This window comes from Dendrobium catenatum, unplaced genomic scaffold (assembly GCF_001605985.2).
Source record: "Dendrobium catenatum unplaced genomic scaffold, ASM160598v2 fragScaff_scaffold_1434, whole genome shotgun sequence".
Lineage (NCBI taxonomy): Eukaryota > Viridiplantae > Streptophyta > Magnoliopsida > Asparagales > Orchidaceae > Dendrobium > Dendrobium catenatum.
In genome coordinates, this window is record NW_021319896.1 from 424,894 (window position 1) to 444,495 (window position 19,602).

The window sequence follows — 19,602 nt, forward strand, 5'->3', positions numbered from 1 at the left end:
ATTAGTTAAAGCAAAATTCTCAATAATATTGAAGGGTGTCAATTCGGTCAACGAATCGAGTTCGGGTCGAACCCGATTATAAATAGATCAACTTGAATCCGACTCATTTTTTGGAAAGCCAAAAAGATAAGACGGGGAAACGAGAGAACTCAAAACTCAGTGTCGCCCTACTCGGCCACTCCTAAGATTTGAACGGTTGAACCACAAAGCAAACAGACAAACATGACGAAGCGTCAAAGCCAGCTTAGATTTCAGGTTAAATTTGGATTAGCATGTTGACCCGAACTTAATCCTATTTTTCAAACGGATAAAAAATTGTAACTCGAAAATGATCAGTTTATTAAACGCATCGACCCAAACCCAAAACTTTTGGGTCGTGTCAAAAATTGACACCCTAATGTTGAATAATAAGTTAATGGTTATTTACAATTTTTATTATCTTTTATTTAACTAATTATTCATTATATATACTTATCAATATTGTACATACTTATATTTTCTTTCTCATTTTAAATGCAATATTTTTTACTATGATCCTAGACTAAAAATCAATAAAAAAAAAAAAATCAGCTGAATTGATTGGAATCAAAGGAATGAATTTTATTTTAGAATAAGGTATTTTACTTTGAGTTTCTTTAGAATAAATATTAATGATTTTAGTTCTCAAAATTAACAATCTAACTTCAATTTAATATCTTGACATAACTATCAAGAAAACTTCCAATATATTTCTCCCAAAAGAGAACCCAAACCATTAACTTTGATGATATTTAAGACATAAATATATTACATAATGTTGAAGATTATGAATAAAAAAATAAAAAAAAGACATAAATATATTACAAATACATTGAAGGAAGAAGTTGCATGCCAATAAATAAATTAGACATGCACTACAATACATACACTTAGCACATGAAGCAACAAAGATCTATTACCAATATTAGATAGGTATTGAATCTTTTAGTTCATCTTTCAAGAACAATATTACTATAGCAAATAATCTCCTCTAATTCATATTTTGAAGTTAATTTATCATAGAAAAAACAAGTAATGTAAAGCAAAAGTAATCATAATAAGGGTGCCCAAATTAAGGAGAAATAATCCTGTGTGGAGATCGAACACATAACACCGTCCAGAGACCAACCAGAATATGCCACATTAGTGATACCGAGCAGTACCGAGCCGCGGTATCGAGCACAGAGGTTACGTGACGCATTCTGATTGATATCCTAACAGCGTTCGATGTTCGCACAGAATAATTAATACAAATTAAGACACCTATTTAGATTAGCATAGTGTATATTACTCAAGAGCAAATGATTGCTCATTTTCAGGAAACTAGACAACAATTAGTTATTGTCACTATTATGACAATGTTTCCCTTACCAATTTACATGTTATAATTGCCTAACTTGGTCATCCATTTAATAAAGATGAGCTTATATGTCAATGAAACCCTATTATTGCATGCCAAAAGTACAACACAAAATAACATATTTACTCCTAAGCTCTAGAAGAGAAAGTCCATTCGTTTGGGATTGCTTTCTTACTGCTTTTTAAAATATTTTTTAGTACAAAGATTAAAAACTACTTTAAGAAGCAGTAAGAAAACTGTCACAAACGAAGCCTAAAACTCCACTCCGATAAACATGTATAATACTAATCCCTCCAACCATCTTGCCGCATGCGACAACATTCTATTTTTGTACGACAACCCATATGTAAGAAAATTATGCATATTTTCCATCACCTTCAATAGTTTAACAAATAGGTGGTTTAATAATTCATTAAAAAATTAATAAAAATAAATTAAACAAATCTCATATTTATACTTAGGTACTCCTACTTATTGCACAACAAAATTAAATATACTAATTATGAGAATATATAATGTACAACAACAAAATACATTGATTCCATGCCTATAAATAATTTCATCAAAAACCTTTGAAGCATATATTTATTAACTTAAAGCTTGTCCGCCCAGTCACAGCTCCATAGGCTCCTCAACTTTTCCTGAAACCAACGACAACACAAAAAATAAAATAGGTGAGCGATAAACCCACGGGGTTACATAAAATCTACTATTGATTTTAATGCATAAAAAGAAGAGCATCATGCTCTTGCTTGAAGGTTAGCTTATAAATAATGAGAATATATTCTCATAAAAAGAAGAGCAAATTTCATCATTTTAAGAGAATATATTTTCTATACAGTAATCGAGCACATTAACATTTTGTTTGAAACAGCTTTCTTAATGTTTTCAAAAACAATTTTCTAGTTTCTAGTATTAAAATCTTTATTTAAAAGTAGCGCAAGCTTAGCACAGAGGCTAGTGGGAATATAAGTTGTTTTTAAGGTCAATATGTAGTATGTACTATAAATAAAAGAGAACCATCAAGCCTCTTGCTCTCTCAACTCTGATTTCTATGTAGAAGTGCTCCAAATCTTTTTTTTTTTTGGAAATTTGGGGCAAAAGCCCATATATTAAAGAAAATTTAAATACAAGTAAACCATATACCAGGAAAACCATCTACGAAAAACAGGGAAAAGAAGGGGAGAAAGCTGAGAAAACCAAAATGGTCTCAGGGGGAGGCTAACATAGAAGCAACAATTACAACAGAACGAGATAAGACAAAAACAAAATTGCCAAAAAATACTCAAGCAGCCAACAGATCCCAGAAAGATGGCCATCCAGGGGAGACCGGTTGCCAAAATTCTCCAAAAAAACAGTGACCAAAACCAGCAGCTGATCAGAACCGAAGGCAGAGAATGTCCATCATCAAACTGTGTAAGTGCACAGGATAGCCTCATCATCATAGACCAATCAAAACACTCACAGCCATCCGCAAAAAAAACCAGCAAAAAAAAGCCAATTAGGCTCCAAATTCAAAATTGAGCAGAGCATACCGGTTCGAAATCCGTTCCCAACCATTCCAGTATTTTGCTTTTTGAGAAAGGGCAAATTTGATGTTTTGAATAAGCTCATAAGGGTGTTTCCAGGAGTTACTGAACCTCCTGCTATTCCTTTCTCTCCCCAAATGGTAAATCGTGAATGAAACAAACAAAGAAGCAGAAATTTTTATCCTCCACGTTATTGTTATCCAGATAGTCAAGCAGTTGAACTAGATTGGGCCTCAACAAGAAGTTGTTTAAGCCAGGAAGTAAGATAGAAATCACCGTATAAGTAAAATCACATTCAAAAAACAGATGGTTATGAGTTTCCAGTTGACCAACACAAAAGGCACAGTTGGGGTTCACCGAAATACCCCTTTTTAACAAAACATCAGCCATTTTAAGCTTCCCAATAATTGCCATCCACGAATAACAGGAATACCGTAAAACATATTTCTTATGCCAGATAAATTTATGCCAATTAACCTCGTTCAAGAGCTCAAAAAACTGCGCAATGTAAGCTTTAAAGGAAGGTTTGGAGGAACCCAACCAAGACAAAGCAGGTTTATCATTAACTGGACAGTTTATAATAGCCATTCTAAGGTGTTCTGGCCAAGTTACAGGTAGGTTCCAGGAATCATTAACCCAAAAAGAGTCAAGGAATAGCTTTTCAAAGTTCCCAACAGGAATGAAATCCACCAAAGCATGACCGTTGCACCAAGGGTCCCAAGCCATAGAAAGGTTAGCATGCGTATTCACCGAAAGATTGACACAGGATTTAATTTTTTGAGCAACCGAGCAAATTAATTTCCAGAACTTACATGCTTGAGAGCTGGGTGACTTCCAGACAGTAGTTGTGCCTAAACCAGGTGGAGGCCATAGACTGAGAATTATATAGCCTCCAAATAAAAGATACAGAAGATGCATGATACAAAGCCTCAATAGAGTTGATTCCTAGGCCACCTAAATGGGTAGGAATAGCAGTGTCTTTCCAAGCTATTAAGTGCATTTTCTTACCACCAATTTTACCATGGAATAAAAATTTAGAGCAAAGACTAGTAATAATTCTCTGACATTTCCGAGGTATAATGGAACCTCTAATCCAATAAGCAATGGTGTTGGCAATTGTGAATTTAAGGAATTGAACTCTACCTGCAAAACAAATAAACTTGACTTTACAACCGTCAAGTAGAGTAGAAATTCTACTCAATAGCGGTTGGAAGTGAGAAAATTTGAGCCTGGTGTGAGAGACGGGAAGTCCCAGGTATTTCAAGAAAGATTCCACTTTAGAAATGCCCAAAATGTGACAGACAACCTGAGAGTGAATAGCAGTTTTTGAGAATAAAATGGAACTTTTCTCAGGATTGATAAAGAGGCCAGAAGCATTTGCAAAGTAATTAATCGATTCCATGAGGGAGATAGCAGAGCTAGGAGTAGCATTACCAAAGATAAGCAAATCATCCGCAAACAATAAATGATTCAAAGTTTCCCCATTCTTAAGGCACCGGAGCTCCAAAGCTCCGGTGCTCCAAATCTTACGTTGGGGTGTTGGAGAATATGCTTTTTAAGGCTAAAATGAGAATACTATAGACCGCTTACCGACGCTTCAATTGCAAGCTAATTGAGAAAGATATGAATAAAAGACGCATTCACGTGAGGCAGGATCCCAAACGAAGCCTGAATCATATAACCTAAACCCTAAACAACCAAAAGTGATAGTGATACCAAGAAAAATCTAACTAAGATGTTAAACAAAAAAAGTATATCCTAAGAAAAAAACATATTTATCCAACCAATATTGATTGGTTTGGTTTCAGTTCCCTAAAAACCTACCCCTCTTCCTAAATTTTACCATTCGCATTTGTCCAGGTAGAATCTCCAAGCCTCAAAGAACACAAGAAGTACAATCCACTAAAGGATTCCAACGGAACAAATTCAAATAGTAAAAAGCGACCAAACTCATGCAGGTAAGAAAAATCATCTTGATGGTCCTAAAAGGATTGATATGTAAACCAAGCTCAAACTCTACAAGTAATCCTAGAAAATTGACACAAGGGCTTTATGACAAGTTTATCAAAAACAGGGAAACTCAAGAACTACAAAATTTCAGTTAGGCTACATTGCGGTACAAATGAATATTCACATCATGTTGGCCTTTTTTGTTAATAATGCAGTTATCATTAATATCAACAATATAATGTGAGATATAATGGTGAAATATTTTTAGGATTATAACATTAAAGACTATACAACAACAACAAGTTTTTATCCCAATACGTGGGGTCGGCTACATGAATATTTTTTCTCCATTGTGTCATGTTAAGAATTAAATTCTCATTTAATATGAGCAATTCTAAACTTCACAAAAATCATTCCAAATCTCACAAAAACTCCGAAGTTAATCAGAGCCTGGTTGTGGATCCAATATTCAATTTTCGCTGCACTTAAAAAACTTTTTTTTTTTAATTTTTTAGGAGAAGTACAACAAATCTAAAAAATATATGTTCAATGTCATCTGATTCCATTACCGTAAGGAAAAATCAATTAATGGACCAATTGTATTATTAAATAACTTTAGCTTGATGGTTATCCTTGAACATACATTGCAACTTTGGACAGAAAAGATCATATTTGTATCACCATATACATGAGTAACAAGTCACCCATTAGTACCAAACATGAAAAGAGAGGCAAACCAACAGATTAAAAACCAAAAGTGGAGGTAAATGCCTATTTTTTACACAGTGCAAGCTTAATTACCCTCTTTTAAATAAGTAGAAGTCCTATATACCCTCAGTTAGAATCCCTTACCCAATTCATTAATCAATTCTCCGCTAGTCTAGCTCCTTCTTAGTCCCTAAAATTTTCTCTCCCTTCTTCTTATCCTTAATATAACATTTTATCTCCCTGATAAGGTTGTCATCAAACAAAATTAGACAGGAAGTTCTTCTCCATGACAATGGAACCTCACATCTCCTCCCTAGCCAGAATTAAGTAATGAGCATTTCTTTGGCAGAGAAGGAGGGCAAGGCAGAATATATTGCAAGCCTTGCTGATGATGCACATTATAAAATATTATCTAGATTATATAAATTTTCTATGTAGTAACATTTATGATATTTTATTTCCATGAAGATAAAAAAGCTCTCTCTCATATAAGGATTCCCCCATTTTGTAACTTCTTTCCCTTCTTCGTTGTGCATTATCCTGAACCTTACTTATGGTCTCTCTGCCCACATGGGTTCATTTATACATTTCGCTTCCCATGGAGCATTTCAATCCATCAAGGCCCAACATCTAACTTCGATGTTGTTCCACTTTACAACAAAATCCAACGAAAACATTAGGAAAGATGTATGATCACCATAAGGAAAGGATCCATATGGTGGTTTTCATTCAGGGGACCTAGTTATGCTTTATTGCATAGATTTACACCTCCTAGAAAGAAAAAAACTTGTAACTAGGAATGCAGAGGAAATGTCCAAGGAATTTAAATTCCCAATACATACATACTCAACACCATTATAGAATCACTTTGTTCTTCCTTACATTGTATGAACCATTACTTGCACAAAGAAAACTCTAGTGAAAAAGATAAATTATGTCTTTGTTCTTCCTTCCAAGAAGATAACATTTGGTGTTGGGAATTAATTTCCTTAAAGAATCACTTTATGGTACCTTCGGGGAGGTTTCCCGACACCCAGTGATATTGTATGAACCATTATGTTGTTGAAAACACACAACGCCAAATAATAACTACTGAAAGAAATCAAACATTAACTTGATGCCATGTGCAATGTCATAGAAAGGTTTTTTATTTCATGGAGCCCCTAGCAACACGGAATTAATTCCTACTAAAGACAAATTCAAACTAGAACAAATAGAATTGATTTCACGTTTTCACCATGATAGTTTTATGAAACAAAAAGAAGGCTACAACTTCGACCATAGACAATAATGGTTAATGGCTGATATAGAAGTATAAGTTAAGTCAAGTAAAAACATTTCAGACAATATCACACAGTGATTGTTGCACAAAAGGCATAAAATAGCATAAATAATCTATAATGTAAAACACTAAGGCTTCATTTGGGATGGCTTTATTACTACTTCTTAAAGCAGCTTTTTAGTACAAAATTTGTAAGAAAACCATCCCAAACGAAGCCTAAATCAATAATGATAACATATATAGTCACAAAAGAACTTTAGTTCTAATTTCACACTAATTCATTCTCCTCGTGAATAAAAAAAGCACATATGATAGGCTGTTAAGCATCTAATGCCCATATTTATGAAATGATTTGATAGTGTCATACAAACAAAAATGCAATTGTAAAAGATGAGTTCAATAGAAGCACAGGAAGAAGTTTGAACTAGAAAAAGATAACAAGAGTTATTTGTTACAGATTTTATGTTAGAACTTGGGATTACAACTTTGAGCTGATATTACTCACTCGCAATAGCATATTATGGCCAAGCAATTCCAAATTCCATCATGAAGGGAGCAGAGTGAACAAAAACGAGTAAAAATTTATTTTAAGACATTCAATACAAATTAGCATTGTACCTGCAAAGTCCGGTATTTCTTTCTCACAAGCTTTCATCACGACCAGAAGGCTCGGTTTGCATTATTGTTCTCCCAACCCCTCTATACCACAGGAAAACAAGCCATACCGTTCTCCACAATCCACCATTTGCAAAGTGAGGAATAAGCAATCGGCCCCAATATGGGTAATACGGGCCGGGCAGTTTAAGCAACAAGAAGAAGGTCGCAACCATAAGCAAATGCCATGGGAACTCTCCTTCCTAGTTCCAAAGCATTATCCAACAAATCAACAACTCATGAGTAAATACAAAAGAATAAACAGCACCAGGCATAGAACGAACCTTGAAGCCAACGGATAGCTCAATTGCAGTGTCGACAAGTACACCGGCAAGAACAAACCCAATAAGAAACGGGAACGGCACGAGCACCAGCTTCTTTTCGTGGCCGCAGTAAGACATCTCGCTCAAAGACGAGACAGCAAGCATTGGTATAAAGAGATACTTACCCACCGCGCAGGCGAGGTCGAACAGGAGACGGAAGAAGCTTTCCAGTGCTTTGACCCACGGGAACTTCTTTACTGGTTGAGGCAAATCGTCAAAAAGCTTCTGTGCGGTGGTAATAATGTAATCAAGGCTAAGCCTTTGACCAGGATCGCTAGGGTTTCCCGCCGGAAGATTGATGGCGCGGGGAAGGAACCGGCCATAGGTGGAAAAGGAACAAAGAAGCACCGGTGATGGAGGGCGGAGGGGCTTCGGCCATTGAAAGGATGAACGAGATGAAGGAGGTAAGGATAGTGGCGGGGCAGCAGTGGAGATTTTGGAGGGAAGAAGTAGAGTACAAGGATACAGGAGAGAAGAAGATATGGAAGACATCGACGATGAAAGGAGCGTGCTTGATGGCTTGGTGAATGGCAGCAGTCGATCAGTGCGGGTACGGTTTTGGATGCGACTTGGGCGAGATCAAATAGTAATTTTTTTGAATTAAAACTACTTATATTTTTTAGCAAAAATAAATCTATCTCAAAAATCACAATTTTGTTTAGTTTTAAATAAATGAGGAAATTAATTTTTTTATTCATAAGCACTTCAACAACAACAACAAGAATTAAATTTTGAAAATATGCCTTAAGATGCATAAGAAACATATGTAAGATGAAGTGAGAACATGAAAGACCCAAAAAGTTTTGTCACATTGAGTAAAATTATAGAGATTCCACCATAAAAAATGGCATTTGTGAATAGTGTGCGCAAATACTGGCGTCACATTATTCACCTCGTGAAAATGTCGCTAAATATCGTGTTCGATTGGAGCTCGCGGCGGATGGAAAACGCTCGTTCTTGTTCAGTTGGAGATGGCCTAAGGGATTAGCCTAATTTCCCTTTAAAATAAAATTCTAATATGGAAAACCAAATTACAACTACAGAAGATAAGGAAAAGATATTATAGTGAGCTGCATCAAAAGTGAAGTGCTAAAAAAAAAGAACAACCTATAACATAAATAAATCACTTAATAAAATTTTGGAGACAATAACCAAAAGAACTCCCTCATAACAAAATTCAATCATATAAGATGTTCCCTTGGTTTCCAAACTAACATATAAGGTGTGGTCCTAGTTGCCAAGACGACCATCCAAGTGGAAAGTGACTGCCAAAAAATTCTCCGGGAGGGGGGGGGATACATTCATCATAGTTCAAACCTGGCCAACACAATTATCGAGCAAACAGAAAATGATTGAAGTTCTCAGTAATCAATCGACAACAAAATAAGTAATACCTGAAGTCGTAAAGATATCCATCCAATTATTAATCAAATATCCAAAGGCCATAAAGTCATAAAGCTATAAAGGGACTAGTATAATTAGAAAAGAGGGAGCAAAGAAGGGACACCATAACCACCATGATAAAATGGGTGTCATTCCAAAGAAAAGTGTACTGCCTTAAGAAATTAAGTGTATAACCTCATACAATCCTTTCCAGCTAGCAATTTTGATACAAATAGTTTTCCTGATTTTACAGGAAATAATCGAGAGACTATCAAAATTAGTCTCAAATCTTTAGAAATCCTTTCCCTCGAAATATGGTAAAGAGAGCAAAAGATAACAAAATAATAGCCATTTTTTAACATCATTAACATGAGTCAAGTCATAAATGAAATAAAAAAGTTGCATTAGATTTGGTTTCATGAGGAAGCAATTCATCCAAGGGATCAGAATGGAGATTATACTAAATGCGTAATCTTATTAGAGTGGTACAACACTGTACTTGAGAGAGAAATAGTGTTATGCTTGAGAACGCAGCAGCATTAGAAATTATCACCGTGTCATTAAAGGCTCTATTTTACAATAATTCTGAATTCAACTTACAACACAGAGGCATTGTATTAGAAGTGTTGCTGCACCAGTCACTAAAAATAAATTTTAATATATTTTTCTAATATCCCTTATCACCGCCCACTCCCTCACTCACTCTTGTTGCTTGGCCGGGAAGAAAAGGAAAACAAGAAGATGGGGAGGGAGAGAGAAATGAAAGAGAAAATCCTGCAAGGCTTTTTCATCCATTGTTCATGTTATAAAATTTATTTTGTTTGTAGTAAGTGACTAGACCCTTACTTCTGTTTTTTATGAATTTGATTTCTATATATTTTATGACTTATAAATATATCAAAAATGAATTATCTCCTAATTCCATAAGCTTTCACTGTAAAACTTTTTATATGCCATCGATTTGAATATTATGAATAATTTCATATGATTTTACTACATTTTCACCGATTAAATATGTATATAGAAAATTTTATGTGAAATTAGTAGAGAAAAATGTGTACCAAAAATTGGTTGAAAAATGATGTACTCTAATTTTGATATGACATTGAAATGTAATATATGCAAAAATATTGATATAATTAATATGTTTTGAAATGTAATACTGATATTAATATGATAGGAATACTAACATGATAGATCTTACTAGATGGAATAATTGGCATAAGTGTATAGAATTAGGAAGTTGAATGACTGATTTAATACACCGTAAGGTTTGGTTAAGTGATATATTGATTGATATTGTATATATGTTATGATAACTCTAAGTGATACCCTCAAGATCCACGTGATTTACTAATAAGAGTTATAAGGAGCTAGAGACTGATAAGGGAGTCATAAGTGTATATACCCAAAATATGAAAACGCATTTTAAAATGAAATATTTGATTTATGTTTGAATTAGTGTTATGACACTGAGAATGTGAATGTTGAAGCGCTAGGCTTGAGAGCATAGTGGCATCAAAAATCACTACCGCAATGTTGAAGCCTCTGTTTATAGTCATTTTGGATTCAACATATAGCACTACAGCACTGGGTCAGAGTGTTGTGACGCTGGGCCACTAATAGTATTTTTATATATTTTTTTTAATCTAAATAATACCTGCCATTCCCTCATCCTTTGCTCACTCTCGCTAGGTTGGATGAGAAGAAAGGAAGAGAAGGGAGGAGAGAATGAATGACGAGGAAGTCGATTTTGGTCATTTTTTTTAATGTCATTCATGTTACAAAAATTATCTATTTGTTATAAATAATTATCCTCATAATTTTGTTTTTTTTTTATGATTTTGATTTCTATTGATATATCTCTTATATATCTACCAAAATATATATATCATATCTTGCTTTTGTAAGCTTTCATCGTGCAATTTTTAATATGTAATATATTTGATCATTTTGAATAATTTGATATAATTTTATTGCATTTTGATCAGCTAGAAATGTATATATGAATATTTTTATGTAATGCAAAATGAGTAGAAAAATGTATACTTAAAATAGATTGAAAGAGAAGTACTGTGATTTGATATGATAATACTGAAATGTACATGCTAAAATGATTGATAGAACTATTATGTACTGGAATGTGATACTGATCTGATTTGATGGATGTGGTGAACTAATCTGATTGAAAGGGTGTAATGATTCATACATATAGATATAGTTATATAATAACCCTATGTGATATCATCAAGATTTATTGATTCACTGATGAGAGTCATAAGAACATGAATATTAAAAATTTTTCATATTAGATATTAGGTAGTGACGCCATGAGTTTACATAGAAGATAGAATTTATGTGGGAGTTAAGTTAAAACACATGTACAAAGGAAGAAGGATCTAAGAGCTCCACAAGGGTTCAGCATCATGCCAGTAATCTTAAATAAGGGAGATTGCACCCTAAGAGCTAATATTAAAGGAGAATTTATTCTTGTCCAATAAAAATGAAAAGGAAATGCAACTAAGCTGTGGTCAGTGCTCGTTGTGCAAATGAGATGTTAAGATCATCTCCAATCGAAAATCTCATTTTACACTCCAAAATACAACAATGCTCTAAAATACAGTAATTTATCTTCAATCGAACTCCATTTTTAACATAAAAAATATATATCAAGTCTATCCTTTCTCCAACCGGAAGAAACGAAGAAAAAAATAGTGTATGTTAACAATGCGACGATTTTCACCACGCACAAAATGGCATTGAATCTAGCGTTTAGTTGGAGCTTTGTGGCTACTGCAAACGCTCGTTTGGGGTTCAGTTGAAGATGCCCTAACATCCATTATAGCTAAAAAGAAATGTAAATGAAAATTTATATTTAAAAAAAAAAAAAAGTTGCATTCACATCACAAAAACTTAAGGTAAGACCTCTTCTTTATCTATTGGAAAAATAAATATGAAAGTTTCATTTGAATTCAAAAAGACATTCGATATTAACAAGCTATATTTTGAGCAAAAAATAAATTGCTCGACCATTCTTTTTCCTGCCTCTTCTTCATATCTAGAGACCACCATTCATAATTGATGATGTAATAACAAAATTACAAGATAACATTTTTGTCTCTGTCATTGACTTACCGGTAAAGATTTATGATATTACAAATTTAGCAAAATTTTCATTTCAAATGATGTGCATGTATAAACCCTACACTATGAAGGAATAAGGATATTAGACATTAAATTATCAACTTCAAATATTGTTAAAAATTTATTCAAAACTTGATCTAAACATGTTCATCTCAAGATCAAATATTGCTTGAACCTGTGGCGGGGCCAAAAATAATATTCAGGGGGGTTCTAAATTAAATTTAATTATGTTTATCGTCTCATTTGAAAGGTTATAATATATTAAAATAACTCAGTTTGCCGTCTCATTATCGGAAACAAGAGGAACTGTAAGATCAAAAATAAGAATGCAGATAACACGACCTTAAAGCTTAGAAGACATAAACACTGCCACGAGTGATCTTCATTTCGGGGCGTGAGAGGAGCGAAAGAGAAAACGAAAGTCGTGCTCGAGGATGTGAGCCGCGAGAGAGGAGTAAAGGAAAAAAATGAACAATTGATGTTTTTCATATGTCCAGCAAAAGATTTTGTTGGCTTCTATGAATCTAGAAAGTGATAGTTGTATTTAAAAATTATCATAAAAAAATATCAAATCATATCCATCTAATATTCAAGCTAATTTAAATGCCATGTATTTTCTAATTATTTTATTCTCTCTTAATTTATATAAATAATTCATTTATAATGAAATTCTCTTTCTTTATTATTAAAATTTTAATTCAAATTCAAATATAATATTCTCTCTTATCTATTTTTTAACTCAACTTTAAAATCTAATATTGTTGCGTCCTGGAATATTCACGGCGGTAGATAAATATATAGTTTAATGTCTTAGCATTGTACGAAGATCCAGCACACAATCAGATAAATGAGATGGTGTAGCATTCATAAGAGACACCAGAGTTTTTACGTGAAAAACCCCTGAAAAGGGGGAAAAACCACTGGGCCTGGCCCAGTTTGAATGAATCCACTAGTATTTATAGTCGTTACAAATGAGGCTCTTCCTTGGGAGAAGGCCTTGGATTGATGTAGCAAATGCACATCATATAGATTACATTACATAGCAGGAATTACATATACATGTTTATCTGGTCGGAAGGACCGTAGTCGGCAGGAGACCGGGGTCAGAAAGACCGTTGTCTGTTGATGGAGGTCGGATGGACCGTAGTAGGCGACAGAGGTCAGAAGGACCATTGTAGTAGGGCGATACTTTGGTAGAACTTTGGACGTCTGGTAATGGCCCAGCAGAAGTCTAGGCCTCAGGTGGTGTTCCGACAAAGCAACGACGTCAGGTGGTAGTCTAGCGGAGGAGAGGTCCTTTGGCGAAGGTGAGGGCCTCTGGCAAAGGTGAAGGCCTCAGGTGAAGGTGAAGGCCTCAGGTGAAGGTGAGGGCCTTTGACGAATATGAAGACCTCATGTGATGTTATGGTAGAGCATACGGCCTTTGATGATAATCTGACGAAGACAAGGGCCTTTGGCAAAGGTGAGGGCCTCTGGTGAGGGTGAAGGCCACTGGTAAAAGTGAGGGCCTCTGGCGAAGGTTAGGGCCTCTGACGAAGGTGATGGCTTCTGGAGAAGGTGAGGGCCTCAGATGAAGACGTCAGGCCTGAAAGTCGGGTCTTCAGCAGAACGTTGGGCCTGAATGTTAGGCCTTCAGTAGCACGTCGGGTCTAAACGTCGGGCCTGAGCGTCGGGCCTAAACATCGGGCCTTAACGTCGGGCCTAAATGTCCGGCCTTGAGATGGTGGTGCGGCGAAACTCCGGTGGTGGTCCGGCGAGGCTCCGGCGAGGCTCCTGCGGTGGTCCGTCGGGCTTCCGACGGTGGTCGAGGAGGAGCTTCTTCCTTCTCCTCTTCCTTCTCTTCTTGCTTGGGTCCCCTTTGTGTAGAATGAAGGCTCTATTTATAGTTTTTCTGGAGTGGCATACCCAGTAAATAGGCGTGAGATCAGGGGCGAATTGGGAGTGGTTTGAATGAACGACCGATAATGAATCCTACGATCGTGCACCGTTCGTTGGACATTTGAAGGTCTTAATGATGTTGGAATTTGACGATCTTGGGCTCGTTGGATTTTTCTCGTCGAGCCACTCGATTCGAGTATAAGCTCGTTAAAATCTAAGACCGCTTGGTAACTCAAATTGCGGTTTGAACCTTCCAACAGCGCTTCGGGTCCTTGATTCGGACCCATTTGGACTTGGATTGGGTCGAATTTGGTGTCGTTGGATTCGTATTTCCGAGACGCTCAGTTTGACTATAAGCTCGCTTAAATCAGAGTTCGAGTGCTCCCGGAATTAATTTTTGAAGTTTGCAACTAGCTTTTGCCTCGAAATTCGTGCCCGATTAAGCTAATTTTGTGACCAACGTATCAAATATAATTTAGAATATTAATTTTATTTCCCAAAAAAAAATTAATTTTAAAATGGAATTTTTAGTATTAGTTATGTCAACAATAAAATATTTTAATATTATTCACGTGTTAAGCTATCAATCAGCCTAATGTTGCCTCCCATCTTTAGTTATTTTTGGCTTATTAATATTATTTATTTTATTTTTTAGCAGCTTAAATATATTAATATATTTAAATAAACTATATTTGATGTAGTAGTAGAGGTTTTCATGAACAGCCGTTCTCTGTCGACTGTCGTTAGCCCATGTTCCTGCCGACTTCCATGGCATTCGATTCCACGTGGCCCGGCTCGAATATTCAGGCGGGCCCACTGCATCCTGATCTCAATAATTCATTTAAATCCCACTATTGTAATTTCCGGTCCTACCCCTCCCTAAGTTACTAATTATCATTTTAAAAAATCATTAGTTTATTTAATTTATAAATATTTTGAAAATTATTGTTTTTTTAAGTATGAATTAATATTCATTATTTAAAAATAATAAATTATAGATATCTTGATTAAAAATTTGAATCAAATAATATTAAAGTTCTTGTATTTATTTTTAAATAAAACATTATTTTTTAAATTGGTTTTATGTGTATTATATTAACTTGAAAGAGTCTTATTGCTAGCACTATTATTTATTTTCAGCAGGCACGAGCATGCAAATGTTAATTTTAGGAAGTTAAAAATTTTAAACCATCATATAGAACACTTTTTTTAAATAGAAATGAATAATAACTTTTTTAATTAAATAATAAATTCATAAAAGTGACATTTTGATGATTTTATTTAATTTTTAAGGAGGATTAAATTACATCACACTTAAAATTACATTATTTATAGAACAAATATATAAATTATCTATATACTCACACATAACATTGAGATTTTAAATAAAATGAACAAAAATTCCCTCAATCTTTTTTTTTTAGATATTATGCTAATGAAAGCAAATTCATACATGCATAGGCAAGCTTCAAACCTAATACTTCTTAGTTGATAGCCAAAGCTACCAACCAACATATCAATGTGAGTTACGTCCCTCAACATTTTTGTTGGGTTTTTATGGATGTAGAATCCCATTAATACACTTCACAATGAAATCTAATTATTTTGGACCTTTACATATAATTAGTCTCATTGATGTCATATGATAAGAGCTTTATCAAAATTCAGGTGTCATCGGTCCAATAATTTAGTCAATGTCTTTCCCTCAACGAGATTCACTCAGGACTCCCTTTCTTTTTTCCAGTTATCAAAATTTCCACAAAGCAAAGAGGTCGTTGTTGGCAAAAATAATAGAGTGATTGCTTAATAACCAGATTATTTTAAAAATTAGATACATGAAAATCTCTTTTTTTAGATCATCTTCAATCGAACTGTATGTCACCGTATGTCGTCGACCATTTAGTCCATTTGAATTCAAAATCTCATGCCAAAGTTTGGTAGGTGAACAGTTCGATGCTAATGTAACTGTTCACATATGCAAAAAAATTAGGCTACGTGATACTGCATTTTAAAATTTTTCCAGAGTGAGAAATGAATTTTTCAGTTGGTTGGAGATGCCTATAAAATAAAGAGTACTCTATTGCACTTAAAATATAGGCATTTTCGTAGTTATTTGCAAAGTTTGCAGGCTTTTATGTAGTCCCGCGCCCACCGCCCATGCGACTCCGGATCTTGGATAAACGCGGCTGCAGTTTTTTTATTATTTACAGAAAACTCCCTGTAATGCTTTTTATTTATTAATGTAATATAAGGAAATTATTTAATGTGTCCTCTAACTAATTTGTTTATTCAATTTTGTTGTGATTATTTTATATAGTGTAAGAAAATAGGAGAATTTATATACGCAGCATTTAAAATTGTATTATATTATTTATAGGAACAGTACTCAAAATTTAAACAGCAGAAATAAATAACATTATTTTTGTCTCTCCATTATAATTTTATCATGATGCCACAATGGTTTAGTGGTTAATTTAGTCATCCTTCTTTAAAGACTTCTTGTAAGTGCACACGACGTCAGTCACATAAATCTTCTTTCCGCACGTGATAATAATATATTTGGGAGAGATGGGGGCATTGATGGGAGAAATTATTGTGCAGTTATCGGACAGTCCATAGGAGAATCAGAATCCGCCAAATTACCCGGTACATAGTGATACATAGCAGAAAAATGGCATGGTAGATCTTGATTCTCCTCTGGACGGCATCGGGCGACCGCACAAAATAATTTCTCCATTGATGGAGGCTTGGTTAGACGATACAAATGGGAACATGAGCCTAGAGGAGGAGCTAGCGAATCCGAGGAGCATGTCAAAAGATTGGAGGTATAGTGGAGAGACATATCTAGGTGGATCTAATGTGAGTGATGGAAAAGACTAGTTGGAAATTTGGAATGTTGAAAGTTGGCGCTGTTAACTTTTATTAACGCAAGGTTGAATTAATGTTTCTAATTACACTCGGGGGGCATGTACGTGATTGTGTTAATTTAGTAGATACTTCCCCTCCCTTGGTAAATCTTTTGCGTTGTATGTTTTTTTGAAGATGGCATAAGTACTCTTGGTTCAACTATTCGTCACACTTTAGATTTGGAAGGCGCTATCTCATGGCAAGGAGACATGATAAAGGGATCGACCTTAACCCCGGTCCGAGTCGGCGTCGTTCGTGGCTACGACGACTCGGGTCGTTCACCCCCCAACAGAGCAACTCAACTAGCTTCAATTCTGCATCCACTCTAACCCATATTTGCGTCAGCTCTCTCCCTTCCCCCTCTCTCTTTATAGATATTATTCATCTACTTATCTTAAGATGAATAATACATATAAGATAGATAATACGATCAATGTTTATAAAAGAAAAAAAAAAAAACTCTTAACCTTCTCAAAATGCAACAAAACATTGCTTTAACTCTATTTAAATTATAAGGAGAAAATCACAAAACCCTTTGCAAATTATAATGAAAAGTTTTAAAACCTTTGCAAAAACTCTATTTCATCATAAAAATGGTCAAATAGGTTTTAAAACCTTTAGATTTACTTTGAAATAGCACAATATATAAATAATTTATAGCCATCTCAAACTATATGCAAAAACTAAAACACATATTAATAAAAAATTTATTAGAAAATATGTATATTATTTTTACTACAAAGGTCAAAATACTAAAAATTTAAATAATATTTACAATAAATATAAAATGTTATAGCAAGCAAAAGTCATTATATTTCAATAATATAAATTTAATAACATCATCCTACTATGCTAGTGATTATTCAAGCATATTACGAACATTTTCTTAAATGTGTTGATAAAAAGGTTAAAAAGTTATTATTAAGATCTTAAATTTGAATTTTATCTATATAAGAATTGAAGAAATTATTATGTGCAAATATTGGACAGGAAAAACCGTCCGATTTTGTTGACCCAGTCCGGTTCTCATGATTTACTTTTTTTTTTTTTTGTTCTCTAAAATAAAGTTTTGAAGAAGAAATAATAATTATGGAGGGGCTAAAGTGCAAACGTGCTCACACTAAACGCGGGAAGGGTAACTGTACGATTCTGCATCCATTTATGATACCTGATCAGAAAATACGAATATCGAAGCATTGTTCTCCGGCTTACTGTGCTCTTGTCTGCGAATAGAAGATAGAAGAAAGAAGACGACAGGAAGAAGATGGTGGAGACGAATCCTCCGTCTATCGCTTTGCGCCGCCTGCCGGCGCCGTTCATCAGCCCGTGGCTACGGCGACTCGGGTCGTTCACCCCCCAACAGAGCAACTCAACCAGCTTCAGTTCTGCATCCACTCCAACCCATCTTTGCGTCAGCTCTCTCCCTTCACCCCTCTCTCTCTCTATAGATATTCTTCATCCACTTATCTATTGCTGTGTTTGAATGAGTGTGAGCTTAGTTTTTTGAGTTACTCTGTCAGCCCTTCTTATTTTGGTTTAATGCTATGTTTAGATTTGCACACAGTTACATTTATTGGGTTGGAGAATATTGTTTTGGAGATGTTCGTTTGTTTATTTTCCGGTATTTTTCTCCGGTGCAGTTGTCAGTCTGAGTATATTTTGGTCTATTCTCTAGATTTGACGGATACAGCTTCCAAAGCCAACGCAAGGTTGAATTAATGTTTTTAATTACGCTCTGGGGCATGTGATTGTGTTAATTTAGTAGATGCTTACCCTCCCTTGGTAAATCTTTTGGGTTGTATGTTTTTTGAAGACGGCATAAGTACTCTTGGTCCAACTATTCGTCACACTTTAGGTTTGGAAGGTGCTACCTCATGGCAAGGAGACATGATAAAGGGATTGAGCTTAACCCCGGTCGGAGTTAAGGCAGTACACCCCGGTGACACGTGACTCGATGGAAGACCAGTTTTGTTATCACAAATATAAACATGTATATTCAAAATACATCATAATATATATACACCAAAATAACCATAGAGAGTGAAGGTTAAAATTTTAATTTATTAATAAAATTCAAATAGGCCGTATATCCGAACAATAGTACTAATACAATCAATTGAATATAAATAAGATAGATGATAGGAAAGTACCCAACCCTTAGAATTAAAAGAATAATAAACTAACACAAAATATAAAATATTAAAAATAGTTTACATTTGGTAATTTTGCTCATGAAGTGGTGGTCTTCTAGACACACTTGCAGGACCTACTGTAAAAAGAGACAATATATGAGTTTGATAAATCAAACACAACAAGTAACTCCTATCTATCAAAGCATAAATAGCAAATGACTAGGGCATGCAGCATGAATAATAAAAAAGTGGGAGTAATAACCTATCATTGTTATATCAAAGTAACAATAATAGATTTCATATCTCCCACATCAAATTCTAGTATGCTGATGTG

At 34.6% G+C, this 19,602-nt stretch overlaps 2 protein-coding genes across 2 annotated transcripts in view; one reads left to right on the top strand and one right to left on the bottom strand.

Moving 5' to 3' along the window:
* Window positions 1-1,775: 1,775 nt before the first annotated feature.
* LOC110097755 lies at window positions 1,776-8,331 on the bottom strand. Its single transcript, XM_020824304.2, has 3 exons — window positions 7,786-8,331; window positions 7,466-7,704; window positions 1,776-2,019 (listed from the first exon to the last, which is right to left on the bottom strand). Exons 1-2 carry the CDS (start codon window positions 8,314-8,316, stop codon window positions 7,489-7,491), a joined length of 747 nt encoding a protein of 248 aa, XP_020679963.1. The 5' UTR covers window positions 8,317-8,331; the 3' UTR covers window positions 1,776-2,019; window positions 7,466-7,488.
* A 9,978-nt stretch (window positions 8,332-18,309) lies between these two features.
* LOC110097757 (nucleobase-ascorbate transporter 3) overlaps window positions 18,310-19,602 on the top strand; it is a 29,950-nt gene continuing 28,657 nt past the window's right edge. The window contains exon 1 of the mRNA XM_020824306.2: window positions 18,310-18,547. The gene's annotated coding sequence lies outside the window, so the exon portion shown is untranslated. The remainder of the gene's footprint in view (window positions 18,548-19,602) is intronic.